The 22,902-nt window shown below is 32.9% G+C and overlaps 1 protein-coding gene across 1 annotated transcript; it reads left to right on the forward strand.

Annotated features, from left to right (window-relative positions):
* Window positions 1–1,807: 1,807 nt before the first annotated feature.
* Window positions 1,808–11,674, forward strand: LOC136990664 (uncharacterized). The gene is made up of 10 exons (XM_067289053.1): window positions 1,808–1,992; window positions 3,935–4,593; window positions 6,054–6,301; window positions 6,365–6,482; window positions 6,557–6,633; window positions 6,704–6,792; window positions 10,040–10,285; window positions 10,573–10,714; window positions 11,283–11,353; window positions 11,474–11,674. Exons 1-10 carry the CDS (start codon window positions 1,862–1,864, stop codon window positions 11,631–11,633), a joined length of 1,941 nt encoding a protein of 646 aa, XP_067145154.1. The 5' UTR covers window positions 1,808–1,861; the 3' UTR covers window positions 11,634–11,674.
* The last annotated feature ends 11,228 nt before the right edge of the window (window positions 11,675–22,902 follow it).

Here is a 22,902-nt window from a genome sequence, read left to right on the forward strand (position 1 = left end):
TGTCTGATAGTAAAGTTTTAGGACAATTTTTTTGACTATATATTTAAACACACAAGAGTTCCATTTAAAAACTATGTAAATATAGACGTATTCTTTAAAAGATCTTTTACAGTTTTTCTGCTGGTGGTGATTTTTCGAAGTAATTATAGTCTTTGACATCAGATTTGCTTTCGCATCTAATTTTTTAATTTCCTAAATTGCTCATCACCGGCCGAGTGGTAGTTGTTAGTGGCTTTAACAACGGACTGACCGTTTTACACTTTTCTTTACGTCTGTAACACCAAAAATAGTGACAAGTTTCCGATAGGATGTCAGGGAATATCTCCCTCACCTGATCGCTTGTGTGTTTCATTGCCGATCCTGTCAACCAAACCATTTCCTGAAATGAAATAATGCCCTAGGAAAGAAGTGTATGATATTCGTTTTACCTTCAAATTTTTGAACAGTAGTTTGTTTCTTTTAGAATGAACATATAGAAGTGATTTCGGGATGAAGGTGTTAATTATAAAAAATAAATCATGTCTTCCTGTTAAACGGGCTCCTCGAACTGTTTTAAAATAATAGCCACTGCATAAAACACCCGAGGCCGTTTTATATTTACAGTCAGAAATGATAAAATGGGGCACATTTTTATTTCCAAGATTAATAGAGCTATGTGTGAAGATGTGAAAAACTAACTTTTTGTGGTACTGATGTACGTTGCTTTTATCAATACTTTGTTGTTTCCGACCATGCCTACAACACAGAAAGAAGCTATATTTGGCTAAACTATGGCGGATTTTGATTACGTGTTAGCAACAATTATCGTGTGTAATTACTCAATTAGCATACTCGATACCATATACATAGCTTGTGTAGGATGTCCAGCTGTTCTCTCATGATGATTTGTTAGTTACATGCTATTAGTTAAATGAAAATACAGCCAAATTTAAGTTTTCGAACATAATTGGTTCCTAAAGTTGTTCGAACGCCGACTTGTTCTAAACCGAAACAAATTTTCATACGTTATCGTACGGCAACCGAGGCAAATACGAGTTCGAAATTATGTTCGTGAACCGATTTGTTTGGAAACCGAGATTTGACGTTATGCTATAGTTCTGAGTTGAATTGAATTGATAGTATAGGGCAGCACGACGCGTGGACGATATCCAAGGAGATGTCTTTCAAGTAAACTTCTAAAGGAAACTGATTTTTTCAGGTGTTAAGCACAAGAAGAAAATCGTGAAATTACGCGTGGCCAGACCGTTTGTCAGTAACCAAACTGCGACCAATTAGCAATGTTGAATGATTTAATCCACCTGACTACTGGTGTAGCACGTCACTTATGAGAGCGAAATCTTACAAAAAAAAAAAAAAAAATCAATCTTGCTTATCACTGTCCGAGTGAGTAACACCATTCACCACTGTTACTTGGTGCGTTTAAATTAATAGACTGGCCAAAGAGGGTTTTAACATATAAACAGAGGTCAATTTTTCATTGAAAATGCTTCAGACACGAGTCTTCCTTAAGAAATTACCGAAGGGTTACGTTACTTTCTCTTATCAGTACATTTCATTTCACTCCAGCACTTTTTTAAAATTAAAATTGGCAAATTTTATACATTTACATAAAACAATAATAAATTAAATTCTATATATTCCTCACGACACGGAGGTTTTTTTTTTTTTTTTTGATTTGGCAAAAGTATTGCACTATCGTTGCGTGATATCGAGTGACTCAGACACGACGTCATAGAAACACCGAATCGATATAATAATTGTCACAAGATTGTGCAATCGTAAGTATTAAACAAACGAAGACATTGTCGATATCACACTATACAAAATCTCGTGTAGTGTGGAACACGTCTGCTATACCAAGATGGCCGAAGTTACAATTGAGGATTTACCCAATAATATTTTATCAAAGGTTTTCAATTATTTATCGGTGACAAACTTGGTGTGTATTCAGAACGTAAACAGGAAGTTCAGAGAAGTGGTAAATTCACTCAAGTAAGTTAAATTTTCATTCTAATTATTTATGAATCAACGATTAAGATTGATTGAAGCATTCAGTTTTTTGAAATGTTTTTGTTCAGGAAAGTGTATACTGTTATTCTCACAATTTGTTTACATGAAATTCCAATTTGTCACTCTTATAACCATAGACAAGTGGCTGAATTTAAGATAAAATTGACGTTGATTTTTTCTGAATTTTTATGTGTAGTAAAAGAAACTAAAATTTAACACTTAAATTATAAAAAGCGTAATGGCATTTATACCCCTGATTGCTAGATTATATAAAATTTCGGTAGCACCTAATAATCGAAAGGCAATAACATGGCACCGTACTTTGTTGACAAAAAACTTGTTAGGTATTACTGTCTTTTGTAGAAACACGTAGTCCCATTGTTTTTAACACCAGGACTATCGGCGGTAGGGTTTCAAATGCTTGGAATCAGTTTCGGTTTCGGACTTTTTGTTGAAAATGAGCAGTTTAGGTTTCGGTTTTCCAATCGTAATTCACGATGTTTCGTCGTATAAACGCAGAAGTACTTAATCTCGAAATAAATAAAATTTTATCTATAAAAAGAACTTTGTACTTTACAGAAGCAACATCGTTATATTTACTTTCAAAAGACACGTTGGATTAGTATCAAAACGAATTCATAGTTTATACAGAACACATTGATAATCCGACCTGTTATTTATCTGGCAAACCGTATTGTAATTATTGATTAAACTGCTAATTAACTTAATATTAAATTGTTATTTCTTTGGGTACGATTTTTTCTGTGTTTATTTATAGGTTTATCACACGTTCAGATTTAATTTTATCTCTTTTATTACGCTACTAGTTATACTCTACATTAAACTACAAATTCTACATTTTAGGATGATAAAAATGTAGATGTTTGTAGTTTAAAATAAACACTAAATAAAGCTTATAAATAACCTTTGCGAAATAGTAAACAGTAAATAACCCATTGTAACTGCCTATTCGCTGAGGTTTGCATGGAAATGCTCGTAATGCCACACATCACGTCTTTCTGATACTCAGATTGTATTTCTGTGTGCAGTATTACATGTCAGTGTGTTGTATTATTTGCCTTTAAGCATTCTTTATCCATACGCATTCTCAGTAATCCGGTGCTCTCGCTAATCTGACAACTTTTTAGCCCTTTCTTGTCTAAGATAAGTTCCATACGATAGTGCCCACCAGTAATAGAAAGTGCTCCCAGTTGGCTTATTTTTCGGATGATCGCCTCCGAATTGCGATGCCATGACAATAACCACTCTGTCACTGTAAATAACAAGAAAAGGGATAAGACTATTTGGTCTGACTTCACAAATACCTTTATAGCATATAGTATTTCAATGCCTGCATTGTGAATTAAGTTTTGGTTCCGGGTCAAGAAATACAGTATGTTATATATTGGAAAACAATTGAATGTGAAACGGCATTTAGGAAAGGTTAAAAAATTGCTTGGATGCATTATAAAGATTTGAAAAATTATAAATGCACAGTAAAGATGTCAACTGAAAAAAAATCGTCATGCAATTAGATGGAACAGTTGAGATTAAAAATGGAAATGTATTTAATGCGTTGAGTTTGCCTTTACGAAATCAAATGTCTTTGTTTTGTTTTGTGTTTATCCCATTATTGTGCCTCCTAATTGAAGATTTTGAACTAAATTTTTTTTTTGTAATTTTTTTCGCATTCTTTGCTCTTTCACAATCTCTTCTTACATATTTTTCCTACATCCGAGTGTTTATACAACTTTTGGGGTCAATTCGCTTATTGTATACAGCTACAAAATGCGTTGAATAGAGAAATATCAATTATGGCCACTCTATACATTATTATTAAGTTGTATTAAAAGTTTTACGATTTGATGTCATATAAATTTTAGATATAATTGCACTTACGATAAAGAATTCTATTTAATTTCAGCATTTCTCAAGAAAAGAAAACACATTTAAAATTATATTGCGTGCAATACAGTAAGAACAAAGAACATCTAGATGTCAACAACTTTAAAAAGTGGTATCACTATATATATGAATACGAGTACAAACAAGTAGTCAAAAAACTCTACTCTCTTCGTATTAAAGGTGAAAATATTGAATTTCACGTGTTGTGCTCAGTGTTATCTGAACTTCCGAATTTGCAAGAATTAAGATTGCAATTAACATCACTTTGTCCAGAAGAAATTTATTTCTGTCAAGATCTATCATGCAAAGATACTAGGCTAAAGAAATTGTCCATATCGTTTCCTAGAAATTGCGTTTATTTGAGATTTCTTCATTTATTTTTAGCCGTTTTTTCAAAATATTTAGAGTATATTCATATTCACCAAATAATCTATCAGAGTGACTCGGATTTTTACGCATCGAATAAACCCATCGTGCATAATACAAAAATTCGTCTACAGAAATTAAAATATTTTATCCTGACTCAAGAAATTATCTCAATCAAGCCAAGTGAAAGTCCAGCAGTTTCATGCAAATATAATAATAATCGTCCTCTTCTGGAATATTTGTTTGAGCCGTGGACGAATGGTAAATCATTCAGTAATATGTGGATTGCACCAGAGATTCAACATGAATTAGGTAAGATAATGTAATAAAACTTGTTAGGTATAATATTTTATAAATACAACAATGGAAAATTACACATTGGGTTAGAAGATAACCCTTCTATAGATTTTACATCGCGAAACATTTAAGAAAACGCCACTTAACCAGTTTTTTGCTAAACATCGAACCAGCGAACTAGTGATAAAGCCTTTAAACCAGTGTCCATGGCTTTTAATCACTAGGCAATTGGTGGATATTGCTAATGGATTTAAATCCAAGTACAGCTGTTATCTATTCTTATACCTAATTCTGTTTTAACAAGGTCGTTCCATTCACGAAAAATCCGCGTAGGAGAAGATATCTGTGTGGTAAAATGGTAGATTGGTTTTCATGATTCTCATGCATTATAAACTCGAAACATAGTGCGATAAAGTAATGAATATAAGACGTGATTAATCAAAATTTTTCAGTTTTAATTACTTCAGAGAAAAAGTTGTAAAACTGAGTGAAACAATAGTCTAACCCTGTTTTTAATTTGACATTCTGTACTGTAAAGGCAATTAGATTTAATGGAATACGGCAACGCAACATATGGGCGATCTGCTTAAAGGGGGCTAAGTTACGTTACGATTATTTTTTGTGAGAATAGCTTTATTTAGGTTTCAGATCGAGTATAAGCAGAATTGGGGGCATTTTTAATAGAAATAACTTCTAACTAGAGTTTTGAATGACTTTTACTTTCATAAATGAAAGTCTTTCAAAACCCTAATAAGTTGAATATTAAATAAAACAGCGCAAAGAAGTTGTTTGGATTGGGTTAAAATGTACTTAAATTCTATTTCCCGTTGTTGAACTGTTGTAGAGTTTAAGTGTTATTTAATAAAAAAAATAAAATAAATTTTGTAATTGCAAGACTTGATATTCCAAATTTTCATTTTTCCTTAAGCCCACCATGGAGTAGAATAAATCACTGAACACTAGTCGCGAATACGCACCTGACCAACGGACTGACCAACGGAATTTTTCTTTTTTCTTCACGTGTCTAACATTAAAACAGAGCAGTATCGTATAGAAGGTCCCTCCCGGAGACATCCCTCTGAACAGATCGGTCGTGTGTTGCATTGCAATATCTTATCAACCAAACTAAGCATTTTTCGCGTCTTTAATTCCGAATTGTTCATAAATTTTCATGCGCCCCTGGGCGAGAAAATATTTGTTATTTTCCTTTTTTCACACTACTGTATTGCAATTTACAATGCTTTATAATCTATTTATATGTTTGCAATATTTTATCCATAAGAACAGAAATTTGCATTTATATAACCATTTGTTCTCTATATTTGGTAGAATGATTGTGCTGAACACTTAAAGAATCATTTGTTCCCCATGTTATTTTCTTGCAAAATTACCTTATTAATACTATTAATTACCATAAACTTGTAAAAATATTTGATGTAAAGTTAGATCCTTTTTGTAACTGATTGCAATTTCAGTCACGGAAATGATTAAAAAGAAAAATATTTTAAACACGGAAACAAGAAAAACGTCTTTCCTGCAGAAGAATGTTTGTGAAGACGAATGGACTACATATTCAATGTTTGAAAACGCTCCTGGATCGCTATACCTCAGCTTCAGTTCTACAGATTTCAATGAAGTTAACAGGAGATATTTACATACATTTAGTAGCAGCAGAGTAAAATATGTTTACCTCAACAGAATTACTTCTTCAAAATATAATTCGGTGAGTGTATATTTATTTTGATTCTTAATACAACAGCAATCATATGTTTTTTGCACATTACAGACAGATGGCGAATTGTTATGTTTGCACAGGTTCTTTCCTCATTTGTCAGAACTAAATATGGTGCAAACTCATATTGGACTGTGTTTTCACGTATGCAAACAAATCAGCAATCTTACAGGTTCGTTCTCAGAAATCATACTATCCATCTATATAACTCATAGAGATATTTATTCTGGAGTAATATTGTTACAGAGTTGAAGAGTGTCGCTTTGTCTGCATGCCTGGCAACGAATATTTGTTGTGAAAGAGAAAGAAATCAGGAAAAAACGGTTAGTAAAATATCATTTTGAAGTACTATTTTATATTTTATAATAATAATAACAATAATTAAAACTTTAGTCTCCGCTGTGGATCGTAGCGAAGAAGTGTTGTAAGCTAAAAAAACTAGAAATATTTGGATGCCAGCAGTGCAAGGATCATTCATCCAGGTATGATTGTTCGCATTGTTTTATAAAGTTATTTCGAAAATTTGATTTGTACAGCTTTATTAGTCATATAATAATTTAGTTCGTTTTATATGTCGAATAATTGTAAGCCTTGTCTGGTAAAGATACTTTAATGTAAATGGATAAGTAGGCCAATGAAAAGGTTGTCTTTATTTCAAATGTTTTGCTTATTCAGTTGAAACAGGCAACGTGCTCAATGTCTTACGGCAAAGCTTGGATACTGGATGATATATTCAGAAAGTAAATAAATAAATAAAATTATTCATTTATGAATGCGGGGCATTAAAAATCATACGTGAAGATACAAATTCAAATTAGAATTTATTTAAGAAAGATTCTCTCTTTGTAGCATTTCTAAAAAAAAAAAAAAAACTGTTTACTACCTTTTCCAGATAATATTGTGAAAGTAGTGTTAGTCCATATTTCGGTGTATCGAAATATTTGTGTATTTGCATTTCAATTGGTTCAAAACCACTGATTAAAAGTCAATTAAGTTTATTCCTGTATTTAAACAACACAGAAAAATATTGAAGTGAAATAAAAATGATCAAAATTTATTGATTTGAACAATTAAACAATTATGAAAATGTCTAAGTCGATTTATGACAGAAGAGATATTATTTGGTTTAATTAATTCTCGTAAAAATTAAATGTTTAATGAAGTTACATATATTTTAATGTATAGAAACTTGGTTACTTAACACTACCATTGTTAAGGAATACACTTTTTATCTCCACATCCACGTCCGCTATGCTCGAAAAAAAGCATAGAATTCAAAAAATGTGGTACCCTACTAGAACGCAGTTAAAAATAAAAAATTGCATTAAAAAAGTACAGTAGAAGCTGAGTTCTTTAGGATAAGCTTTAATCCTTTCCCTTTCTCCCGCAGAAGAGGGGATTTCGAAAAATCCCTTCTCAGTGTACGTTCTCATGACGTACCCTAACTGTGTACCAAATTTCAACTTTCAACTCCTATCCGTTCGGGCTCTGCGCTTATTATTATGATTATCATTATAGTTATTAACCCATCTCGATTATATTATAAAATTTGTTTTTAATCTTTACAAAAATAGATTTAATAATTACCGGTCCATGTAATAATAATAATAACAGAAATAATGAGCTAAAACTTATTACAATATATAACAGAGGTGGGCAAGCAAGAGTTCAGTGGGAGCCGAAATGTAGGTTTTGCAAAATGCGTGGGAGTCGCAGTTCTGTACTGTCGTCGCGGATAGTATGGTAAGGCTGAGAAGGATAGCACTTTCAGCGAGAGCCGCATGTAACTCAAAAAGAGCTGCATGCGGCTCTCGGAGCCGCGTTTGCCCATGCCTGATATATAACTATTATATTGGACTGTGACACGCTTCTGAACGTCATACTTATCTTGATAACAACGAGGTCAGGCCGATAATTTATGTAACTCCTCCTGGGAAAAATTTTGAATAAATATCACGTGACATCCGGTTGGGCCCGGGGGATCGTATGTAGTTGATTTGGACCAATTGTTCTTATCCTTTTCACAGCGACTGTTTAGAAGTTTTTTGTAATAATTATGTAAAGTTTCGAAAGATTTTATTTTCTCAAAATTAAATCTGTAATTCCTGTTAAGTTATTGTACTAAAATGTAATATTTGGTAGATTTCGGGCGAGATTTCGTTGAGTTATAGCGTCAGAATATCGAGCAGTTTTAAGTTATGTCTTCTCTTAATCCTTTCCATGCGGTTATGTACCGATCGGTCCGTATCACGTGACTTCTCCGTTTATCGGTGATGCGAGACGGACCGATCGGTCCAAATTAAAAAGTTAATCAAAAACTTCGATTAATTTGCGTTATATTCGAGTTTTTCAGAGATCTTAGCTTTGATTCGCTTTTCTGTATGTCGATTGACTTTGTTTTAGCCAATAAACGTTTTGTTACCACCCCTGGGCCATAAATATTTTGGTAAATACATCCCCTACTATTCTACAGTAAATCTTCGCAGTTAACTACACAGTTGGCTAAAAACAATCAAAGGGAAACTCCTTCTACAGTTTTATTGAGTCTCTTCTGTCTTTGTTGACGTTACTTTAACTAATCACAGACTTATGAAACGAAAAAATTGCCGCGAAAAGCCCCGCCTTCTACCTTCGAAGTAAAATGTAAACAATCACTTTAAATTCGCTTTTTAAATCGATTTTTAATTCTAATTAACTAATTTAATGCACTTTGACATTAAATCAGCTAATTCGACAATATTTAAACGAGTAAATATGTTTTTAAAACTATCCAGCGATAAATATTCCCGGGAAACTTCACTTCCCTATAGTAAGTCTATGGAAAGTGTTCGCGCTGTTAATTTGGCTTTAAAATTTTTGTCAAATGAATTCATATATATTTTGAATACATTTAATTATTTTACAAAAGTAAGAGCAAAGCTCTACGACTGACACAGTCGTACAGCTGACTAATCGGTGTCGCTTCGCGATAACAATCGACTACTCTCCCAGCTAAGTAATTAGAGACATAGTGTGAATAATGGCAATAACTTCTCCCCCGCTCTAGGTAGAAAGCTGAGGTTTATTTTGTTTAATAGAGGACAGATGTTTCTATCTAACAGATGTACAAAGTTCAGCGATTCTCTGTAAATTAATTTTTTTTTTTGTTCGTAACCTTCAAATTTGTTCGTAAAGTTCATATTATTTTAAATATGTATAAAACTAAAAATTATACAATCGTAAACTGTAATATGTTTTTATTTAAACACAAAAAATAGATTGAATATAGCGCGATATTGAAGCGAAATATCGCGATTTAAAAAATCACCCAAAAAACGCAAAAATGCGCCGCATAACGAATTCCACCTATTTACTTAATGCTAAAGGTTTTCCGCATGGAAAGGGTTAAGGAATTAAACAGTTTTAAAGTAATTCCCTTTAATTTAACCTGAAGAAAATTTACGTGTAAACTGATTAATTCATTAATCGTTTAAGAATAAAATGGTTATTTAAGAATATATATACCAGTTTACAAGTAAATTCTCTTTGTAAAGTAAATTCTAATGTAAGCATTTTAGATATTTTACTCTATTATGAAGTTCTATTATGCAGTTGTAATGTAATCATTTACATTTTAAAAAAATAATGACTTAGCATACATTGATGTTTGCTTTTTGTAATTGTTTGAAATTTAAATAAATATACTCATATATCAAAGATATGTGATTTAAAAATTTTCAATTTTGGCAGCTCCAAAGTTTTCGAACCCCGCTGGAACGAGTATTTGTCAGCAGTGCCCGAAATACGTAATTTGAGCTCTTTGTCTTTAATTAATCTCCCTTCTGTCACGGATTTTGGATTTTTAGTAGAAGTTGGAAAACGGTGCAGTATCAAACGTCTTCGCATTCATAGTGTTGGAAGTAAATCAGAACATCAGCTGTTTATGGAATGTCTTTGTACTTTTCTGCAAAATGCCGTGTGTCTAACATATCTGAGGTTAGTTGAAGATTTTAATTTCTGTCTGTTTCTGCCGTGTTCGAACAAATCTGTTCTCACATATATCACGAGTTCGGCTCGGCACGCAATGCGCTATCTGAGAGGTGAGCGATGACACCCTATGTTACTTCTCCAAAAATTTTATAATGTATCTCGCCTGGATTTGTTCTGGGCGTCACAGAGTAGTAGGTTACTCCGTCATTACTTACCTTTATAATGCTTTAATACATGATAAAATGTAATACAGTGTTTGTCTTCTTTAACATGTGTTTTGTATAATTTTCCAGAATAAGCCAAAGTAATTTAGATTTGTCATACTCTCCATTATGGAAAGCGATGGAAAATGCTAAAATTTTACGACAAATTCGTTTTCTATCAGCAAAAAAATGTCTATTAGATACTGTCGAGGTTGCCGAAACAGTATCGAAGGTAAGCTAAATTTTCAGTGGCTATAAAAGTTTTCCTATTTAGAGTTCGCTGTAGATGCAGATTGACACTAAGATCTTTATATAGAATGTAGAGGGAATGAGGAATAAACTTTGCCAATCGAAATTAGTTTTAAAACTATTCTACAAGAAAAATGCCCGAATCGAAACATCAAAAACACAACAAAACCGCATATTTTTTTTTCTACCAGGCAAATGCCATATGCAGAAGCTGTTCACTGATGTAAGAAATTCCGCTCAATGTGTGTCTTATTGTTCAGGTGTAAAATTTGCGTGATTGCAACTTTTACAGCTGATCATCTACACAGGTACACATCAACAGCTGACTAAAAATGCTCTCCAGTAATGTTTGCATCACTGGAGAGAATTTGCAAGCGGAAGCTTTTAAACTATAATTTTGATTTACAAATTCCTTTTCTGTATTCTTTGCGTACTTACAAAAACATTTAAGTGTACCCTATAATGAATGATATCTACAGAATACTCTCAATAAGGAAACTTTAATTACGGCTCCATGTATATAAATTAATCTTACAATTGTACTTTTGCAGTTACTTTCTTTGAAGGATTTACATATTCATATACCCATTCAACGGAAACGAATTAAACAGTTAAGAGAAAGGTATTATGAATATTTTTGATGATTTTTCTATCAATTATTTGCATATTATAATATATTTGCATATTTGCATATTATAATATATTTGCATATTTGCATATTCACGTTTCAACTTTGTATTAGAGTGTTGAAGAACTGGAAAGGAACGGGAATATTTCCGCAGATTATAACCGGTGGCATCTTCTGGTGTGACGAAAATATTTACTTGATTCCGAAAGCCATACCTCTAAATGAGTGTAATGAATGCGTCTTATCGACGAATGTTGCACAGCCTAAAACGTAACTTTAAAAATATTTTATTTATTTATTTCGTTTAATAATTATATGCATAAATCAATTTAAATGATCAAATGTAATGGTTTTCCCATTTGCATCCTACTATTTAAACAACAAGCGACACTACAAGTGGGAAGAGTAAAATTTTTGTACAGTACATTTTTATTAATAAATTTATTTAAAATAAACACTGTGTGTCGTACAAACTTTGCTCGATTTAAGTACTGTACAAGCAAAGAAAATATGTTTTAAATTGATTAACATTATTTAAAGTAATTGCTCACGAATTTTTGTATCGATGAATGCAAATATACTGTATTAGTGTGGCAATTATCACTTCAATTTGAGATGGCTTTCCATAATACTACTAAATTTACTACATAATACTACTAATGCTACTAATTACTACATAATACTACTAATGTTACTACTAAATTCCATAATAAAACAGATCGTTTTATTATGGAATTTAGTAGTAATACGGCCTTTTCTCGTGCCAATCGTGACCGAGGCTCAAAATGGATTGGCCCATTCCTAAAAAGATTCCTGGAATTTCTTGATCCGCCTAGACTCGTTCCAGAATCCTGCATAGTTGAAGACTGTAATTATAACCGATTGTTTTTGAACTGTTTTCTAACAGTGACACCCCAACTTGGTAATTTTTCCTTGTAGAACATCTACTTATTACTGAATGTTACAGCTATTGCTCCTTTCGTAAGAAGTATGACAACGATACTTAGCACTATATTTTAAGTCAGCTGTAAAGAGCTTGTTTAAGTGCTAGGATAAGGCAGTTCCAATCAAACGCTTAGCAGGACAAATGCCATGCTTTTTTTTTGAACAAGTGAAGTACGTATAATGCCTCATTAATAATAATAATAATAATAATAATAATAATAATAATAATAATATTAACTCTCCCGTGGTCACCACCTGGTCGTGGTGGGAGAGCCCAGTAATTTTACTGATCCATAAGGCAATGCAGGCTGGAGCACAAGCTCCTGGTAGGGACACCCATGCCAGTAAGGTCTATGGGGAGAAATGAAGCAAAGAGTGACCACACACCCACATTCTGTGGACATATGTATCATGGTAGTAACCAGATTTAAATGTGATACCGGCTCGGACGTCGCCCGGGTTAACAAGGTCCGCGTTCGTGGGTTAGGCAGAGGCTCACGTTCGAAAAATAGGCCACAGTCTCCCTTGGTTACCGGTGGCGAAAGCAGCACCGGCCCAAGCATGGCTACTGCAATGCCCTCAACAGATGTGAGTAACCAACCTAGCCTTGGTGTTTCTGTGGCAATGCATCCACAGACCACAAAGGCTGGAAAACCATGCCAACGGATGAAATGGACAGTAGAAATGAACGAGTTTATCATCCGTACTTATTACACCATCACAAAACTCGAAACAAACATGACAGCATACAGACAACAACTACACCATAAATTCACACAACAATATCCTCACCTCACTGTTACCGAACAAAGAGTTGTTGATCAAAAAAGAACAATTATACACAACAACCTTATCTCACAAATAACACTTGAAGTTATCAAACAACAGGTTGGTGATCAAATACATCAACAGACAGAAACATTTAACATTAATGAAGATCATGTAACCTGTCAGGATAATCCAGCAACAAGCATTGATAATAACACACATACAACAATAACCACTAATGATACTACAGACATTTCCTCATCCATCAGTGATAACATAGACATGGATTTAGTTAATACGCTCTCACTTATATTTCAGGAAACACTCACTAAATATACAGGTACAGATCCCACACAACGACCACGAATACCAAAAATCAACATGTCAAAAGAAGTAGGAAAAACACTTAATTATGTAAACACTCACTTACTACCACATTACATTCATTCAATTTCTACACTCGCACACATTCATACATTAGTTTATGCTGGGGCAGTCACAGTAGTGACACACCATGGTCTGAAAGTACAATCACAAACAAATACACAGAAAACACAATTCTATCACAAACCTGCCTGGCAGAGAAAAATAGAAACACAAATAAATGACATTAGACAGCAATTAGGCAGGCTGACACAATACACTAAAAACAACATAACACCTAAATTAAGGAAACAGCTCAAAAACATTTTCAAGAAAATAAAAACACACACAAAACATGAACATCACAACACACACATTACAGAATACATTGATACACTAAATCAAAAACTTGCTGCCAAAGCACGTAGACTCAAACGATACAAAACATGGACACTACGAAAATAACAAAATAAATTATTTACAAACAATGAAAAACTCTTTTACAGACAAATTAATAACAAAGCAAACACTGATAAACATCACAGTGGCACACCAACAGAAGAAGAACTCACAACATAATGGTCTTCTCTTTGGTCCAGTGCTGTCACGCATAATGCTGATGCAGGCTGGATCGAGGAGGAGAACAGAAACTTGCACAACATACCAACTATGCCCTGTGCTGAAATAAACATACATGATTTCCAATACACTGTTAACAGATCACACAACTGGAAGACACCTGGTGTAGACAACATTCACAATTTCTGTTACAAAAAGTTTACATCACTGCACCAGGAACTAGCCAAACACCTAACACACATCATCATCAATCCACTAGACATGCCAAATTTTCTTACTCAGGGCATCACCTACATGAAACCTAAAAACAACAATACCACAGACCCCACACAATACAGACCAATTACATGTCTCCCAACACTCTACAAATTATTGACATCCTGTATTGCAAACAAAATATACAAACATGTTGAAGAACACGACATTCTTACAGAACAACAAAAAGGTTGTCGTAGAAACCACGGGATGCAAAGAACAGTTACTCATAGATTCACTCATTCTACGGCAAGCACACAAACAACACAGAAACATACACATGGCATATATAGACTACAGAAAAGCATTCGACAGTGTTCAACACAGTTGGCTGCTACATATTCTACATATGTACAAAATACATCCATCACTCATTGCATTCTTTCAAAACACTATGCAGCACTGGAGAACAACACTACATCTCAGTGTTAGTAACACTTCCATACAAACAAACCAAATTTTTATTAGGCGAGGAATTTTTCAAGGAGATTCCTTGAGTCCTCTCTGGTTCTGCTTAGCCCTGAACCCATTATCCAACATGTTAAACAACACGCAATATGGTTACAATATCAAACACAAAAAAACAACACAGTTTACGCTGTCACATCTGATGTACATGGATGACATAAAACTTTATGCATCCACACAAAAACAACTTCATCAACTCCTACAAATCACACATTCATACACCAAGGACATACAAATGAAATTTGGCTTAGATAAATGCAAAACACTTCACATAGAAAAAGAAATCCTGAAGAAAGAAGATTTTGCACTTGGAAATGGAGACATTATTGAATCCATGGAAGAGGGCGAGTTCTACAAGTATTTAGGATTCCAACAGGCCAAACTAACAGAACATGCACAAATAAAGCAAAAATTAATTAAAGAATACCAAAGTAGGTTAAATGCTATTCTCAGAACACAGTTAAATTCAAAACATACAGTTAAAGCAATAAACACATATGTCATCCCAGTACTCACATATTCTTTTGGAGTTATACATTGGACTCACACAGATCTTGAGCAACTCCAAAGGAAAACAAGAACAACACTTACTAAGCATAAACAACATCATCGTAAATCTGCCACAGAAAGATTAACCCTTCCACGTAAAGATGGCAGACGTGGCCTGATTGACATAGTTAACCTTCAATACAAACAAATTCAGTCACTGCGAGAGTTTTTCTACAAAAAACAAGAAACATCACAATTACACAAAGCAGTAACTCTAGCAGACTCGAATAACACACCATTAAACTTACACTCACATCATATGGACACAACGCAACATATAAAAAGCGTAGACACCATTAAGCAATCGTGGGCTCGAAAGGCACTCCATGGCAGGCATCCTTATGATCTGGCCCAGGATTTTGTTGACAAAACTGCGTCAAACAGCTGGTTAGCTCGGGGATGCCTCTTTGGGGAGACAGAAGGATTCATGATCGCCATACAGGATCAGGTCATAAATACTAAAAACTACAGAAAACACATACTCAAAGATGCAACACTCACAAATGACACATGCAGAAAATGTCACATCATGCCAGAAACTATACAACACATCACTTCTGGTTGCAAGCTCTTGGCACAGACAGATTATTTACACAGACATAATCAAGTAGCAAATATAATACACCAAGAGCTTGCAAAGAAACACAAATTAGTAGCCATCTACGAACCACACTACAAATACATTCCACAGACAGTAATGGAATACAACACGCACAAAATGTACTACGACAGAGCCATAATCCCAGATAAAACAATTTACCACAACAGACTAGACATCACACTCATTGACAAACACAATAAAATCACATACATTATAGACATATCTATTCCAAACACTCGCAATATACAAAACGCATGCACTGAAAAAATTAGCAAGTACACAGAACTCGCCCAGGAAATAAGGCATCTGTGGAGGATGGATAGGGTGCTTATTGTACCTGTTGTTCTCTCCTCTACAGGTGTCATGCCACACACACTACACAAAAGCCTGGGCACACTACAATTGAATAGAAACACATACATCACACTACAGAAGGCCACTATATTGAATACATGTCATATTGTGAGAAAATTCCTGAATACAGATACACACACTGATACACTTCTTTAATGTCTGTTTTGGTTACTAATGCCTTGACTTTGGTCCGGCATAGTACACAGCCACCGGTGTTAACCGAGTATATCGCACTTAACCCAACATAATAATAATAATTAGCGCAGAGCCCAAACGGTAAGGGGTTGAAAGTTGAAATTTGGTACACAGTTAGGGTACGTCACGAGAACGCACACTAAGAAGAGATTATTCGAAATACCTTTACAAGGGGGAGAGGGACAGGATTAAGGCTTAACACTTCTATCAACAATGGATGTGATAAGTAACAAGTAAGTGTCAAGTAACAATGGAAGTGTTAAGTAACAATAAAATTGTTAAGAGAATGCGACATGCAAGACGCAGATGCAGTTTTTTTCGTTTTTGCGGAAAATCGAACATATTTTTAGACCCACCTAAAAATTCTGTAACTAGTCTGGAAGCAGGGGGGACCCAATTCTTGCATTTTGTGAAAACGGGTAAGGTTGACTGTAACGTAATAATCTTAATTTTCGCTAAAACGGTTAAAAGTTGAAAGTTGAAATTTGGTACACAGTTAAGGTACCAAATTTAAGTACCAAAGTGTTAAGTAACGATGATAGTGTGAAGTAACAATGGAGAACAAGAGAAAGCGACGTGCAAGATTTACGGGCTCTGGAAAAAAAAGAAAAAAGAAAAAGAGTAATCTGTTAGAACACATTCGATTTTCAAATTTAAACAGATTAGTTCTCGACTTTTCTTCTTCATTCGATGAAAATCAAACGATATAATCAGAAAACGTCGTGAAAATCGAACAATATTAGAACATTCGATTTTCAAATTCGACCTTTCTTTAGAAATATTTAGTTTGTTGATGAAATTACTCTTTTTTTTTCTGTGACTATAACGTAATAACCTTAATCTTCGCTATCGTTACTTTTGCCCCAGCAACGTCGGGCCTACCTGCTAGTATTTATATAACATCGTTATATATCGTGTTATTTCTAAACATTTCCAATACATTGTAGTTATATTAATGTAAATATTATTTTATAAATAAAGGAAATATTCAAATTTATGTTAATTTCCAGATAAATTAACATATTGTATACATTTTAAATAAACTTCTCACAACCGTTCATTAAGGCAGATATTAGTCAAATATTATATGTTTAGAAATTATCAATGTTAAAGAACCTGTGGTTCGATATTTAATTTTTAATGCGGTTTAAATGTCTTTTTAATTTTTTCATCATTCGGTTATATTTTCAGACATTTTATCGATATATTTATATCGTTACGGATAAAAATAAGCCGAAAAACCAGTTGCTTAACTTTCCCGCATACATCTTGTGTCACTGTCTTTTATGATATGTTGTTAAATAGGACATTTTGTATTTTTAATTATTAGTATTATAAAATGTCAATAAAACTAAACTTTCAGGTACGGATGAGTTTTATAAAAATTATATATAATAATAACGAGTAAAATCGTCATTAAGTAAAATTCTTCTGGAGATTTTACAGGAATTCCTTTGTCTTTTCACTCTTCGATTTTTTATTAGCAAAATTGAATTTTATCAGTCACCAATACAACAGACGTGCCTACAAAATTAAGAAAATTTCGAGAAAAAGCACAGGATTTATTAAGTTTCGAAGAGGGTGAACGAAATCTAACCGGACACAAACGCTCGATTATCCATTCATACAGTAAAATCATTCGATTAGTTCACATTTTTCGCCGTTTGAAAGTGTCTTAATGCCAAAAATGTAAACTTCTTGGGGGTTCGATTTTCGACCGATGGTTATACGTTCTCTGTTAAATGTAACAAACTGAATGTAATAAAATACAGGTGGTTATACAAGGTGATCTAATTAAAATACTTTTATTCAACGTGGTCTGGGACCTGGAAACTTATTTAAGATTGACAACGAGAAACTATTTTTCTTTTCAACGAAACTAATATTGGCATCTCACCCAAGCAACACCACGTACAAAACATGGCCGTACAGGTAAAACATCACGGGTGCCATGACATCTTGAACGTGCTGTTGGAGCTTTTCGTTCCGTTTGTATATCTTACATTATTTCTGACGAAATATAGATGCTTTAGAGGTGTTGTGTTCCGGGATGTGAAACAAATTATCATAACGGATTAAAATTAAGTGAATTTTTATTTACAAAACATGAAAAATTGCAACAAAAGTTGAATATGAGCAGTCTGCCAAGATTTTGAATCTACCAAAAGCTCAAGGATAAGATAATGTTTTTTTTCTATTACGTTCTGTAACTTTTTTATAAGCGCTTAATGTAATTATTGTTATATTTTATAATTTTAAATAAATAAATATATATAATTATAATTGCGAGAAATCGACGGTATACCAAGTTATAGAAAAATAAATTCATGCGTTATGCATCATATCTATTTTCAAATATATACATTGCACAACTACAGTAAATTATTCTGAATACATATTGTCTATTACTTTTAAAGACAATCGTTTTTATCAGAATTAAAGCTAACCTAAATTGTTCTCATAGCAAACTATTTTGAATGTGATTTATAAATTAAACTGTCTTAGTAATTCAAAGCCATCAGAAATTTTCATATTGAATGAGTGTTAATACAGTGTTAATCTGTAGTTGGTGTGTTGCAATCATTAACTTTTTTCCATTCAAAAGAAACAGTTGTAATAAACTACATTTGACAATATCTAAATAAATAGATAATGTACGAGTCCAATTTATTGTAATGTAAAAGTGTTGGTTTAATAAATATGACTTCTACAATGTCAAATTACACTATTTTCGTTTTACTGAAGAATTTGTTTTTAAAATTTGTGATTTATGCAACGGATAAAGTGTATATATTAATATTCGTTTATGATATATTCGGACAAATTTCGGAATGTTTTTTAAATATTCGTTGTTCTAGTTTCAGTCATTTTATTAGGAATTCAGTCAGGTTACTAAAGATATTGATTTTGGAATATTCATCGTTAAAGATTTCTAAAAATTTTCTCATTTTAAAATGCAGTAAACAAAAACGAGTTTGGTTTCTGATAACACCGACATAAAATTAATTGAGTCCTTACAGAAAAATTTTATTCGATAATGTACAATAATCGATAGGTAAATTCCTTGTAACATTACCTGTATTAAAGTGCCCAGTTAATATGAAAATACTAATCGTGACATAGTTGTTCATCTGTTTTGAAATAAATACTAATTTAAAAAGCTATTTATTTGAAAGCTAATTTAAATTTTTCGCAAAACAAACTATTTTTAGTGTGATTTATTAATTAAACTGCATTATGTCTTAGTAATTTAAACCCATCATAAATTTTGCCATTTATTAAATATGTACGGCGTGGTAATAAAAAGCAATTTTCTATAAATTGATAAACGCAAACCAGTACTTGAATATTGTCTTACGAAACTCCATTACAAAATGTCTCTTCAATTGAAGAGTTTCACGAAACAAATAATTTTCAATTTCGTTATAATTTCAAAGTAGATAAGATGTTTGTCCAAAATACATTTAAATTCTGCGGTGTGCCAGTCGACTTCAGAAAGTACCCATCCAAGCCTTAATGTTCGATTACTTATACTACACAATCTACATAAAGATAATATCAATGTGTGCTTAGAGGTCACGATATTTATCATAGCATTAATTTAGGTGGATACAACTTACACTTCGCTGTTGCGTATATTATGAAATATTGTATTCCCGTTGCCAGTTTATAATAATTTTACCGTTAATTAAAATCTACAAGGAATTAAAACGTTATAAACTCATAAGCATTAACCCCCAGATTACCAGCACAAACTATGTCCAGTACTATTGGGATCCGGTTAACCCTAACTCGTTTTTGTATTTTTTTATAGAATTAATTTCAATGCATATCTTAATAAATACACAGTAAAAAAAATTGTCTCAACGTCATTCTCTCCCGTGGCTAATCTTTTTGATCGGTCTGTCTACATGAAATGTGCGCTTGCACGAAACATAGGGATTAAATGAAGAGAAAAAAAAGCGAACTGAATAATATTCAGTATGTTTTAGGTTCGTTTTCACAGCTTTTTTCCTGTCGCAGAAAACACACCTATGTCGGTCCTGTGTCATAGGATTTTTTATTTGTGCAGGATCTATTGACATTTTTCTGTATTTTCGAAAAAGAAAACTCGTCAATGATAACTCTTTTGGTTATTCTAGACTGGGGACCTATTCTGAGTAGTATCGTTAAGCTAACAAATACGATAAAAACCAGTTTCTATCGGAACCACGTGATTCGCGTTTAATCAACTGTGAAAATGCTATTTCGAGCCGTACGTTTCGTTTTCGGTGCCGATAGCCACGTGCGTTAACTAAGCTTTTGTTATCGGTCACTCTCGAGCTGCCGTTAGGAACGTAACGAAAGTGAAAACAACATGGCGTCTTTTCGTGTAAGAATGATTTTACTTCACGAGCATTTGAAGAGAGGGGACAGCAGTAACGCCGATTAAATTTAATACTCTTTCTTCAACTTCAGTTAATTTTTGATTAACTGAAGGCCCACCTGTTTGAAACGTTGATTTTTTTTATTTGTGAGGCTTTACTTTTAATGTTTGCTTTCCAGCAGGGCCGTTCCTAGGGTATCTGCCGCCCGGGTGCGAGAATAGTTTTGCCGTCCCTTCCCCCAAAGTTGTTAAAAATTTACAAATAAAAAAGTTAAAGTAAATTTAAGTTAAAAAAAATTGTACAAATGTACACAGTTTATTTAATAGAATATAATGTTACAACTTATTTGTAATGTAATAAAGAAATAAATACATAATTCATACATACAGGCAAGGATGCTAACATATCTACTATTTCTACTAATAAGTTATACAGTAAAGTTTGCTTTTCTAGCCTTTTTTAATGCGAATGTCTTAACAATGTAAGACACATCTATATTTTCTGACAGCTCTTTTTCAATACTAATAATGGATAAGTCTGAAAACCTTTCTTGCCCCATTGTGGATCGTAGATAATTTTTTATTATTCTAAGTTTGGAAAAGCTTCTTTCCCCACTAGCTACCGTGACAGGTAATGTTAAGAAAATTCGTATAGAAATTACTAAATTTGGAAATAGATAGATGAGGTTATTTGTGAATAGGTAGTTAATAACATTCAATGCGTTCATTTCAGAGGAAATATAGGGTGCAACATTGTCAATTTCATCATATAAATCTTGAGCTAAAATATCTTTTTGATTTTTACATGGATCACATAAACTATTCTCTAGAGCTTTACATTTCGCAAATCTAATTGATTTATCCATTTGAAGGAAATTATATAGGTTGTTAAGAAAATTAAACAATGTATCATACTGCTTTATTTGCTCGAACCTTTCTTCCAATTTTGATAATGCGGTGTCAAATATTACAAAGTAAAAATTAATTTTGAATTGGTCAGCCGGGTCTTTAGGTGCCTCGTCTTCACACTCGTAATCAAATAATTGCTTTTTTGTTCGGGGTCTCACAATATTAATCGGAGGAAACGAAGAGTCACAGTCGATATCATCGGCAATTTTTTTGGCCTATTCTAAAATATTATTAAAACCTTCATTTGATCTAATATTAGATAAATAAGTTTTCGTCTGATCCAAGATTAAAACGATATTAGGTAGTGTAGAATCTGACTCCTGCATCACTTTACTTGCAATATTAATTTTTGTTAACACAATATTCCATGTAACTCCCAGAAAGGAAATTAGTTCGTTTTGAATATGAACACCTAAATAATGAGGCATATTTGATTGAGTTTTTCTAATCCTGTTAATATGATCGGATATCATTAAAGTTTGCAATTGTTTCAATTAATTTTAAAAAGTTTCCATTTTGTTGCTCATATATCTTGTTATTTTCACCCCTAAAACTCAAATTTTGACCGGCTAAAAATTTAACAACATAAATTATAATTTTTAAAACAGAAACCCATCTATCTTTTTCCATGTTTATTAATTTTTCATTTAGTGAATCAGTTGTCATTTTAGAAGAAATTGATTGTTTTAGATCAATCCAAGATTTAGTATTACAAATGTGACCTTTTGATTTTTCATGTCGTTCTATAACCTGACTTAAATGTCTCCAATCATTATAACCCTCAACTAAACCAGTAGAAAAAGTTTTAAATATTTTGCAAGGAAAACAATATACACAGTCTTTTGATTTAGAATACACCAGCCAAACTCTTGGAATTATTTCCCCATTACACAGTTTTTTTTTTTATAATAAATAGACGAGAAACCTCTATTGTATTTATTTAAAGGAAACGTTATATCAGCTTCTGTCAGTTGGGTAGGCCCTAACTCTATCAGAGTTAATTTAATTTTATCCAATAAAACACCAGGCCAATAGTTAGGATCCTCAGGAACATGAAGATTTTCATTTTCAAAACTTACTTCTTCAGGACTTTGTTCTTTTAATAAAACACCTGCTTCCATTGTAGTTTTGGTATTCGACGAGTCCTCCTTTTTTTAAACCACTGAGAGGCGGAAAAATCGAAAAAAAAAT

This window comes from Centruroides vittatus, unplaced genomic scaffold, assembly GCF_030686945.1.
Source record: "Centruroides vittatus isolate TY-2023 unplaced genomic scaffold, ASM3068694v2 scaffold_996, whole genome shotgun sequence".
In the NCBI taxonomy this organism is placed as follows: domain Eukaryota; kingdom Metazoa; phylum Arthropoda; class Arachnida; order Scorpiones; family Buthidae; genus Centruroides; species Centruroides vittatus.

What these genes read in the sequence shown, in the direction of transcription:
- LOC136990664 (XM_067289053.1), top strand. Translation starts at nt 1,862, where the DNA reads ATGGCCGAAGTTACAATTGAGGATTTACCCAATAATATTTTATCAAAG. An exon ending in GAAGTGGTAAATTCACTCAA is followed by an intron (nt 1,993 to 3,934) that starts GTAAGTTAAATT and finishes ATTTAATTTCAG; the next exon opens with CATTTCTCAAGAAAAGAAAA. An exon ending in TGCAAGGATCATTCATCCAG is followed by an intron (nt 6,793 to 10,039) that starts GTATGATTGTTC and finishes CAATTTTGGCAG; the next exon opens with CTCCAAAGTTTTCGAACCCC.